The sequence below is a fragment of the Lolium rigidum genome, chromosome 7 (genome assembly GCF_022539505.1).
Source record: "Lolium rigidum isolate FL_2022 chromosome 7, APGP_CSIRO_Lrig_0.1, whole genome shotgun sequence".
Lineage (NCBI taxonomy): Eukaryota > Viridiplantae > Streptophyta > Magnoliopsida > Poales > Poaceae > Lolium > Lolium rigidum.
Genome location: NC_061514.1, coordinates 326,662,391 through 326,674,156, shown reverse-complemented (window position 1 = coordinate 326,674,156; position 11,766 = coordinate 326,662,391). Strand labels below are relative to the sequence as shown.

At 40.7% G+C, this 11,766-nt stretch overlaps 1 protein-coding gene across 1 annotated transcript; it reads left to right on the top strand.

The window, feature by feature from the left end:
- Positions 1-1,837: 1,837 nt before the first annotated feature.
- LOC124673362 (pectin acetylesterase 5-like) lies at positions 1,838-11,329 on the top strand. The gene is made up of 12 exons (XM_047209457.1): positions 1,838-2,045; positions 2,127-2,209; positions 9,139-9,271; positions 9,567-9,646; positions 9,735-9,824; positions 9,960-10,084; positions 10,155-10,215; positions 10,473-10,526; positions 10,610-10,687; positions 10,775-10,880; positions 10,980-11,125; positions 11,219-11,329. Exons 1-12 carry the CDS (start codon positions 1,838-1,840, stop codon positions 11,327-11,329), a joined length of 1,275 nt encoding a protein of 424 aa, XP_047065413.1.
- Positions 11,330-11,766: the final 437 nt, after the last annotated feature.

Below are 11,766 nucleotides of genomic sequence, written 5' to 3'. Positions count from 1 at the left end.
CATTTTGCCGGCCTACCGTGGCAGTAACCGAGGACAAGCTCACAAGCCGGAGCAACCTCAGCTGTGGCAACTTTATGTGGTAGGTGCAGCCGCAAAGGCGCTAGCCGTTTGCCCTAACGGCTGGGCAAAATTGCATATTCGTACCTACTATTTGGACTTCTCTGGTTCATCAAGATTTGAGCTAGTAGTAATAAATTTATACTAACTCCATTCCATATTAGTTGGGCTGATTTATTGCATATATCAGCAACAACTAATATAAAATGGATTAAATTCCTTGCTTGCATTGCATACAGTCAAAAAAAGGGCGTTGAGCGTGGAAGTATGTTAATACTTTGGTTTATGCTTAATGCATGAACGTGTACAACTTGTATAAATATATGAAAATTTTATTCTGAAATGGAAAAAATGAAATAAAGGGGGGGGGGGGGGGGGGGTGGCTGCACCCCTTAAACCCTAAAGGAGCAGCGTCATGCGGGCGCCACGTAGAGGACCTTTTGTTCCGGCATGTATTACAAGCGGGACAAAAGGGAGTGATCCCTGCGCGTCCCGCGGCTGCCATGTGGTTTACCTTATGTCCCGACTGGTAAACGTGCGGAACAAAAGGGGGGACCTTTTGTCCCGTCTCCGTTGTCCTGATTGGCCAGCCGGGACAAAAGCCCCTTACGGCCTGCGACATTTGGCCTGTTCTCCACTAGTGGTACAAGCTTCTGCTTTCCTAACCTTCTCGGTCTTGCAAGCTGAAGCAACAACGATACTGCTGGCAGCTGAATTTTGTGAGAAGCTAGGGATCAATACTCCTACTTTGTTGACTGACAACAAGCTTCTGGCCAAGGCAGTTGCAAGTAGAAGAATTAATTCAAAACATATGCATTGGAACACAAGGCACATCCTGGCTAAGATACTAAATTCTACATCAGCTTCACAGACCCAGGTGTTCCACATCAAGCGAGATGACAACGGTGTTGCTCATAACTGTGCTCATCAGGTGTTTAGAACAACTCTAGGTCCATCCATCTTTAGTTGTTCTTCTTCAGATGAATGGATGATTTTGGCGCCCCCAGCTCCTTTGCTTGTTCAAAAAAAAATCAAATATGATACTTTATTGTTGTAAAATACTGACCACACAGTGAGAAATTCTGACTGATTGATGCTCACTTGTCCAATGCAATCCACTTCTACTTTCAACATCTTCTTTCCGTAAGTAGTAGTCGTAGCCCACACAAACTGAACGGATTGAAGCCGAAAAGTGTATTTGGAGTTCAAAAAATATGAAATTAAATACCCACATACATATAAATATTCTGAAGGTACGGTAGAAATTTTGGAGAAAAATATGTTATATTTTAAGCTATACAAAAAAGACAAATTTCTGACAAATATATACCTCTATACGTAGCCACAAATTTGTTTTTTTCCTGTAGCTTAAAATACAATGCAATTTCTACCGAAATGTGTATGCATTCGTGGAATAAATGTGATAATTTTTTGAAACGCAGAAATACAGTTTTTAAATATTTTGAAAACTAAGAGCACTGGTGTTCACCAAATTTGCTTCCGATTGAAGCATACTACTAGTAGACTCCAGTCTTAGTGCGTGAATAGTAGCGTACATGTATTGTGTATGTGCCTATGTTGTAGTCGGTGTTAAGAAAAAAAACATCAAGAACCAGCATCAACGGACAGTGGTTGAATCATTTGGACTGAAAGACGTGGTGGCGGCACCCAGCTCTCCAAGGTCGGGAAAAAGGTAGAGAGTGGAGCCCACGACTTCTGCGTTAACAAAACATACATGGAGCCACCCTGCCTCCAAGACACGACGGCCAAAACATTAGCAATGGCGGGCACAACCGAGCCGCTCCTCCTCACACCGCCGCAGCAGCGCCACCGTCGGTCTGGCTACTTCGCATGGGGATGGAAACTCGCCGCCGCGGCAGTTCTGGTCATGCTGCTTCTGCTGGCTGTCGCCAGCCCTCTGCATCACCGTAGCCTGCCGGAGACCGTCGAGCTAACCTTCCTTACCGGCGCCGTGGAGAAAGGGGCAGGTACGTCACCCATTCGATGTATTGGCTTCTTTCTCGCAGTATTAATCGGTCCATCATTCCGGCGATGCGATTTCATCTCAGTGTGCTTGGACGGAACCGCGCCGGGCTACCAACTGCAGAGAGGCTCCGGATCCGGATCCAAAAGCTGGCTCGTCCACCTAGAGGTAGACACCACCACTCATACATCACTCACCGATTTATATCTTACATATATTACTATTTACATATATTACTATCATTATTCTTCCATGCCTAAGCAAGTAGCAAAAGTATGAAAAAAGAAAGAAAACCAAATTGAAGATGAGATCATCTTCCAATGATCTTATTATACCAGACTCATAATTGAAGTCTACTTTGAGATAGAGACATGGCTATAGCAGATAGTTCCTCGGAAATGCACTTTTGAACCCATGTGTATATACTCCTGCCACCATCAAAAAGAAAATTTAAAACAAAATTCTGCGCGTACATATTAACATTCTATGTGCACACGCCCAAGGTTTGCGGGCAATCAACTTTTTTGTGTCATGTGCAATAAAAGATAAAGAAATGTTTCATGAATAGTCTTTTTAGCACCGGATTTTGTCTTTTCACGTATGACAAAAAAATTATTTTTTCATGAAACGACTTTGCGAGCACATAAAATATAAGATGTACATACTACATTTTTTTCGGATTCTTTAACATGTTGAAATACATTTCAAACACATTTTAAAAATCAGGAGCATATTAAAATGTTGAAATACATTTAAAACACATTTCAAAAATCAGGAGCATATGCTCCTGAGTGCAAAAACGTCATGTTCTACACTTCTTTATTCAGCGACAATATGCCCCTCCTACATGATGGGATGGTTAGTAGGTAGACTAAACAAGAAAACCGTTCTAACATAGGATGAGCCCTCTTACAATATTCTATGCATTTATTATTGTATTTTTAAGTAGCAGAGACGGGACCGTAGAAATTTAGCGACATCATGTTGTGATATTCAATGGTGGAGATCGAACTTTTTTCGTGAAGTAGTTTGATGCCCTACATCTGCATTAAAATGATGCACATACCCTTTTCATTATATCATTCAATAGAGCATGACAAAACGAATATATCGATCTATCCAGATTCATCATCCTGCACCTCCGTCGCTATATCTACAAATTCGATCATGGAGCTAGCCATGATCGACCTCACACCAACCCACACCATCTAATTCGAAGGGATCACCAAACTTCCCGACAGCGAGCCTAGAGCACAAACCGGTCCAGCATGTGTTCAACGTGCACCGCATGCACACGCTCTAGAAGTCGCCATCACAACCGTATTCCACCGAACCCATTTTTAGGATAGGGATCAATGCATTTGCCTTGTTAGGCTTGCCATCGATGACTCTATGACACCAAACAGCCTCACCGCCCTTCACGCACCCATCACCATTGAAGGATCAGGATATGACAAATAGAAGGTGTGTGTGAATAGGAGTTATATAAACAATTGCCAAATTTAAATTAATTGCAGCCGAAATACGCATATATTGGTAAATAGCTAGATAGTGGATAAGTTCTACGAAGCACAACGTTAAGCAGGTGGCGATAGAAGAGCGCGCATAGCCCAAACTACCACAGATAAGATACAAGAAAAAACACATGCAGTACGCACAAGTGGTTAAAGCACTCTGGTTTGTCAAGAAACAAACTGGAATTGTAATGTTTCAACGCACTGAGAAGATCAAATAGATTATGGAAACAAAACAATAATTGTGCAGAAACTATAGGAGACAAGTACGCATGCCTGTTTCCTGAGTTCAAGCCATTGACACCCGAATTACGTCTCTATTGGGAGGGGCTATGCATACAAGCACCTAGGTTTAGGCGACATCACCCGCCGGCACCCAAACCATATTCTCTGTTAGTGCAAGCTCATCGGCTGCACTCGATCACTATGGGTAGATCTTTCATAGGTGATCTTCGTTCCTCTATGTGGCCAATCCACACCTAGGATGCTCACGGGTAACCTTGGCCTTCCACCCATCGGAAGCTCGGCGATTGACACCTAACCATCTAAGAGATGTGGAATCTCCCAGAGTACGTTCTTGCTCTTCTCCGGCCACAACCCGCTCCTTGTTCGGTGCTTAGACAACCCAAATGAATTCCTTCTCCCCAATTGATATGATTGGATAAATGATAGGAGGGGTGAACCGCAAATGTAGATCACAAGGATCTTATCAATTTTTCTCTGTTCCGCCGACCTTTGCTAGGGAGGCGTGACACTATTTATAGGCTGAAGGGAGGGTATCTAGTTGTTGTACAAAGTATTGTATAGTCATCGCCGAAGTGCTTTACTGCCAAAACAACGCAACTATTATGCGCTGCGGAGTAACGGTCACACGCTGGAAAGTGCTTTGTAGCTATAAGGACAATGCAACAAACAATACGGCCAGTCTTGATATTTTGAGGTTATCATGTCCAGCTGATGAAAAAACAGTTATGCTTCAATCATCTAGGACTCAATAACGGCCAGGAGTCCTAACTTTGAAGTATCAACAAGTAGATATGAGGCACTAATTTCTACAAAGATCCGTGTTAGTATGCAACCATGATTCCACCATGTGTTCAAAGCAGTGTTTCAAGATATTAAGCCTTGTCTGATAATTCATGAGATTTCATGGGGTTTGGGTGTATATTTGGTGTGAAGGTTTATATGAGCACTTTACAACAGGGTAAGGATTGTGCTTTCAAAGAACGAGAAAGTGCCTCTAGGCGTAACAAAGGTACCTAGAAAAGGCAAGGTGCACCTTAGATTGAAATTGCGTGAGATTCCACAATTTGTAAGATCGATGTGTTTTTTTTTCCATTTCCAGCTGTTACTATTAATACTACCTCCGATTCAAGGAATAAGGCGCCCTCGTTTTACGTGCTTTTCGTTTGACTAAGAATTACTTCAAATATATACAGATTGTTTGTATGAAATTAACATCATTAGAAAGTGTTTTCAATACGAATCCAACGATACTAATTACATATAATATAATCAAGATTTTGTTGCTCAATTTTTATGGTCAAAGTTTGCATTGGAATACGCGTGCGCCTTATTACTTGGGACGGAGGTAGTATATAGCATAGCCCTTTCTAATAATTTGTACATTTGGAAAACGTGGCTAGTGCATCAATTCAATAAGGTATCAAAGAAATGAGGTCTCAAGTTCAAACCCCAGCTATCGCACTGTTTAATATAAAAATAGTTGTGGCCTCCCATCTATCTCACGTCTATGGTCTTCCTGTTTGTCCAGCCTACCGTGAGAGGGAGTGTTAAAATACATAGCATAGCACTTTCCTACAGTTCAGACTTTTGGAAAACGTGGCTAGTGCAACAATTCAATAGTTCCTATGACTCAAAGCTATAAAAAATAAACGATATATTCAAGGTGCTTCTCTCCAGGTCTTCCGGATCCACTTATTTCTTCAAGTTGGTATCCACTCCTTCAACTCTTCAAGACTTAGAGTCTTGAAATGCTATAACTTATTCATCTTCTATGTTTTGTTCTGTGCGTCCTACACTCAATAGGAGGCATTGTTTGCACCTGGTTCTCCATCTTCATCGTTGCTATAGCAGATAGTCATCAAAGGAGTTATGTTGAGTTCTTGCATTGGCAAGAGGATATGCCTTGAGTCCTTCATTGACTGCTTTCTTTGTCTTTTTGTTCAAATGCTAGTTGATTGTTGATCAAGCAGATAATGTGCCTTGCAATCTTCGCTGATTACTGTCTTGTAACTGTTGAGAACAACTGGTGGAATTCTTCAGCACCATTGAGTTGATTGTGCTTCAAACTGATGTATGTGCTTTCCAATTCTTCATGTTCTCTGTTCTTCCACATTGATTGTGGCATATCATATAGAATTAATCAACACAAATTAGTTGATGTATGATAAGTGGATAGGTGTGCTCTTGATTTCTCTATTTAGTTTGTTTTACTCGTTGACTGAGGCTACAGTTGAGGGTCCTCACAAGCACCAATTTAGGTGCCTCAAGCAAGTACATGGTTGCTCTTGTGAGATCCTCACATGTTGCTATATGTTTATCCTATTGTTGTTGCAGCAGGGAACAAAGGACACCAAGTAGTGCTTGTTCATCATGGATCTCGCCCAGTGGCGAACCTAGAAAACTATATGAGTGGGGGAAAATCAAATGAGTGGAGAAAATTTCTTTATAAATTTTCAAAAACTAAAAAAATTCTATCAAATATGAACAAGCAAATTTTAAATCTTGAGTGGGGGCGCAGCCCCACTGAGCTACACTTGGGTCCGCCCCTGCTCGCAACCCCCGCAAGCCCAACACCTCCAAAGGACACACGGCGATTCCGCATGTCTCACGCGTGCAATATCACATCTCCCGTTGGCCAGCCCACTGATGGGCGGCCTTGCGCTATTCGAGCTCACAACAAGCACAACAATTTTTTTCCTTTGTTTGGTAGAGGTATTGCACATGCGCCAACAAGACCAATGCATACATATGAATCCAGCCTTGAGTAGTCCAAACCCTATGAAGGGGATTCTGCATGTATTTCGAAAAACTACATCTACATGAACACCCAAGATCTATTCTATGCAAGGTTTAAAATAGCATGCTATTTCTTTGCTAATAGCGCGCTAAAGCATATTTTGATAGTCCACGCTAAATTCTAGTTATTTTTTCCGCTATGACCATATTTACGAAATAGCATGTTAATATCGCGCTAAAACATCATTGCATTAGCTCGCTATTTTTTACAGCCTATTGATACAAGGGTTTTGAGTTTTCCTCGTCAAGAAAAGAAGAAATTTGCTTTTGTTTGTTGTGGTGATGAACGTCAATCTCTTGATTTCTCTCCTGAATCTGAAGAAAATATCAGTTATACTGATAATTCTTAATAAATAATTTATACTATGTCGTCACCTCGTGAAATATTGATCTGAGGCTTCTAAAAATTGGAGGAACTGTTTTTGTATGTGATTATGTGTGTATGAATATGTCACCTTTGGAATGAAATCCTTTATTTTTAGATTTTATCTGGTGTTTTTTTTTTGAAAAGTCTATTTGATAGCACGCTATTAGCACGATATAGCATGCATAACATTTGGAGGATGCCGCATCTATTTCTTTTAGCACGCTATTTTAAACCTTGATTCTACGTACGGGATCTGATTGATGTCAACACAATGAGTTCTGCGGAAGAGCTTAGTGAACATGATGATGCGTGCGATCCCGCAGCTAGGCAAATCCTCCCAACCACGATGATATATCCTCCTTGCTCCAAGAATCGAACGAACGATTCCTCCGGCGTAGTCCACGCATACGGAGGTACATTCGACAAGGGCTTCGTTGTCCAGGGCAAGGCAATCATGGTGAGAGTGGTACAACCTTTTGGCGTAGGTCGAGAGGGAGAGAGAGGGATAGATATATATAGAGAGATAGAAATAGAGAGAGAGAACGGCCAACCAAAAGGGCAGGAGAAACCCCGAGTGAAAACCACACACGATTGTGTACCTTGGGTGCTTGGGGGCACCTCTATTTATGGGAGGCCAAGCGGGTGACTGACTTGGGAGTTGGGAGGGGGTTGGTGGCTACCTCCATAGGGCTGGCTGCTGTCCCTCTATGTCGGTTGAGCACTGTAGGCTAGCCACCGGCCCCTCCCTAGGTTGGTTGGCATATATGGGCCAGCCCAGCAAACCCTAGCTCCAAGGCCTTCCCAAGGGAAGGGGCACTAGGCCCCTGGGGCATGACCGGCTGGCCCATATGGGCTATCCTGGCTGGCTCCTTTTGTGCCTGGGCAGCCTAGCCGCCTAGCACTTCATTGTCTTGTTCTGGAACACTTCCTTGTCTTGTTCTGAAACACTTTTCTCACTTAATTCGATGACCTCTAGACAATCCAGACTTCATTTGAATGTGATCTCGCCAACACGAAATATCATCGAAATGATTCGGAGAATAATTCCATATATGTGGTCACTCCTGAACACTTTCAATCAATGTTACCCCAAATCACTTACGACATGCTCAGAGCAACTCCGTAAGTTTCTCTCTTAGTCATAAAATCTCCAGAACAATTCCAAATCCGAACATCTTCTCTCAACGACATACCATAAAATAGAACTCTCACAACATATTGCAAAACCTTAAGTGTGCGACTCGACAGGTTCGGTACAACGCATTCATGAGTCCAACTACCTTCGGATCAATAACAAACGTTAGGATCTGGACATCCACGTTGGCTCCTTTGCATACCAAAAGTTTGGAACGTGGACAAACCTTCCATGTTGTCCATATGCTAATCCCTATGTTATACAATATGTTGATAACCCGAGGTGAGATTTCGGTATACATGCGATCAACTCTCCGATCACTATACCTGTTATCCTCGATCCGGTATCAATGCTCCTTTTTCTTGTTTGGTTTATTTTGATGATGTCATGTGATCAATGTGTCTACGCAAATGTGTTACTTAACATCACAATACTGAGAGGACCCAGTTCATATCTCACCTTTGTCATGAGGAACAAATCTCAATCTTAAATCATTAAGCTTTTGTATCTTCAGAAATACCCGAACCTTAACTTTCCCAACAAGCATAGTTAACCGGTGACGGCTGATAAGATCAAAGCATGACCTCTAATATGATTTACTATAATATTCTCATGGTCAAAGGACTTTTACATAATTTAACACTTAAAAATATTTTGCTACTAACATCACGAATGTCTCATAGCATATCATTGACTTGGGTCTATTCAATGCGTTCAGAGGTAGTCATTGATGCATATTACAAATGTATGAAATCTAAATACAAACTACTTAAGCTACACAAAAATGAAAAAATATGACAAATTTTATAGTGAACATCCTAGAATATAGAATAATTCATATTTATATTTTACATGTTTGTAGTGTACATCATTGGTTACCTCTAAATGTTTCCATATTTTCTTAAAACTTTAAAATGCGAATTTTGAATGTGTGCAATTAAAGTGTTACATGTAGTTTGGCTTCCATTTGTTCACCCTAAACTCAAGCCAGGTAATTAATTGGCATATACTGTATGTGTTTTCAATTCAAACCATCCAGGGAGGAGGTTGGTGCAGCACACTCGAGGAATGCTTCGACCGCGGAATGTCTCCATTGGGTTCGTCAAACTCCATGGAACCAATACAGTTCACCGACGCTGGGATCCTCGATAGTGATCCCGAACTGAATCCTGGTAATTTAATGATGCTTCTCTCACGCATACACATCCTACACATCCTAGAGAGTAGTTGTGCAGGTTTTTTGTTCTCCTTTTCTTGTCTTCCTAATTTGGTTCTTATTTACGTGTTCTTGTTTACACTGAATACAGACGATACGCATTTCGATCTGTGCTAGAGGATAAAAATGCCACGTCCTATCTATTTGTCATGCCCATGTACAGTTTCCCTTTGTTTGGATAGTGTCACGCTTTTAGACTCTTTTATCTGTTTTGTATATTCTTTCACTAATTTTGACCAAAACATTATTAGATTTCTACAACTGGAACAAAGTATATGTACGGTATTGCGACGGGGCGTCTTTTTCTGGTGACACGGAAGCTCGTGCGCAGGTGATTTTTTTCTAAATCCTGATTTATATGCCAAGGTCTTGGTAGCTCCAAGTGATGATGGTTTTCTGTTGGCAATGACCTACACTAGGATGGAAGCACAGTTTACTTCAGAGGACTGCGCATCTATGAAGCGGTTATTGATGAACTCATGGAAAAAGGACTTGCCAATGCTACACAGGTCAAACCATAATTTTACTGTCTTCGCATAATTTTGTAGAATAAAAATTAGATATCATTCTAGTGATTTCATCAACAACCATTAGTTATTTATAGTAGCTCACATAAAGCAGACTCATTTCTCTCCTCATTTCAGGCCCTCCTTACAGGTTGTTCCGCTGGTGGTCTAGCGACGATACTTCATTGCGACGATTTTAGTGCAAAATTCCCTCGGGACGTTTCAGTTAAATGCCTTGCTGATGCTGGGTTTTTTATCGATGTGTAAGACTCTTTCAAATAAATACAATCTACTAGCATTACACCCGAACTAAAGTACCTTTCTTTTTTGCAGAAAGGATATATCTGGACAAAGTTCCTTTTGGTCTCAATATGATAGACTTGTTCGCCTCCAGGTTAGGGAGATATGCTTGAAAGCCATGCCTTATTTTTTAAACAAGCCTTCTGGTCATCTTGTAGTCCTTGTGCAAATCCAAAATATTGCCACAAAAAAAGGCTTTGTAAACCTCTAATTTTTCATATTGTCATACTTGTGCCAATAATTAGTAGAAAATTTGAAATATTTTTTATTGTCCATCTAACTGATGCTATTTCGCACCAAATGCAATTGAGTCCACTTTCCCTCTTTTATTTTCTGCTAAATTTATTTCAGAATGTTAGGGAAGTGTTACCCAAGGAGTGCCTTACAAGCAAGAACCCAACTGAGGTGGTTTATGTTGTATAATTTGATTTCCTTTCCACAACTTACATATGTAGGAAGTTTATTATCTAACATTATGTTGCTCCTAGTGTCTCTTCCCCGCTGAGATAATTAAGAGCATCCGCACCCCCATGTTTATTCTGAACTCTGCATATGATTCAAAGCAGGTAACTTTCAGTATTATTTTCTTGCTCTTGTACCCACTTCTCAATATTAAAAATTCTTACTATTTTACCTATGATTATTCGCCGCAGATACGACTGAATCTCGCACCAAACACATCTGGGCCTGATAACGCGTGGCTGAGTTGCAGGGACAACATCCAGAATTGCAATTCCACACAAATTGAATTTCTTGATGGTGGGCTTAGCTTCTGAATCTCTCCTTTTCTCTTTAATTTAGTAATTGTGCCTTTTCTCTTTTCCAAAATACTAAATACTTGCTGTTCTTCTTCAATAGAGTTCAGGAATACAATGGTCAATGAATTGAAGGTCGTCTATGATAAGAAGGGATGGGGCATGTTCATTGATTCATGCTTCACCCACTGCCAAACAATCTATGGTATCTCTTGGAATTCACCTGTCTCCCCGAGGCTTGGAAATGAGGCAAGGAGTTAAAAAAATAAACTACCAGATTATTTGTGTACGTTATGCTTGATGCACCATGTTGATATATTTTAATTCCAATTTGTGGACCAGACAATTGCAGATGTTGTTGGAAACTGGAACCGTGGAGGGAGCCAAGGAGTGAAAGAGATTGATTGCGAGTATCCGTGCAACCCAACATGCAGCAGTCTATTGCATACATGATTTCTTACAGGGCCTCCATGATTTGTTACTACATGTGATTACCCCAAGATTCACTATGTAAAGTTCAAGAAAGAAAAGGACAAAAATAACAATCATCTACTTTATATCTCCGTTCTCCGCCAGTGTTAAAAAATGATAATTGGGAATGAAATTAATTATGACCAGATGAATGACAATGCGTCAGACTGAAAATGGCATCTGAATGAAAAACTGGTACTGTTTATGGTTCAGGCGCCGAATCAACATGCAAAATTTCCAAACAGAGAGATGATTTATTTTATTGATTCATCAAATGTTGCTTAAAATTTTCAATGCAAAGCTAGTTTGTTTTTGGTGTAACAGAAAAGAGATTTCGTAACATCTTATAAGTTGAGAGTGGAGAAACAGGGGAAAAAGACAATCATTATGCTCATCGATTACCGCATTTCAATTATTAG

What these genes read in the sequence shown, in the direction of transcription:
- LOC124673362 (XM_047209457.1), top strand. Translation starts at nt 1,838, where the DNA reads ATGGCGGGCACAACCGAGCCGCTCCTCCTCACACCGCCGCAGCAGCGC. An exon ending in ATAGACTTGTTCGCCTCCAG is followed by an intron (nt 10,216 to 10,472) that starts GTTAGGGAGATA and finishes AATTTATTTCAG; the next exon opens with AATGTTAGGGAAGTGTTACC. An exon ending in CTGCATATGATTCAAAGCAG is followed by an intron (nt 10,688 to 10,774) that starts GTAACTTTCAGT and finishes TATTCGCCGCAG; the next exon opens with ATACGACTGAATCTCGCACC.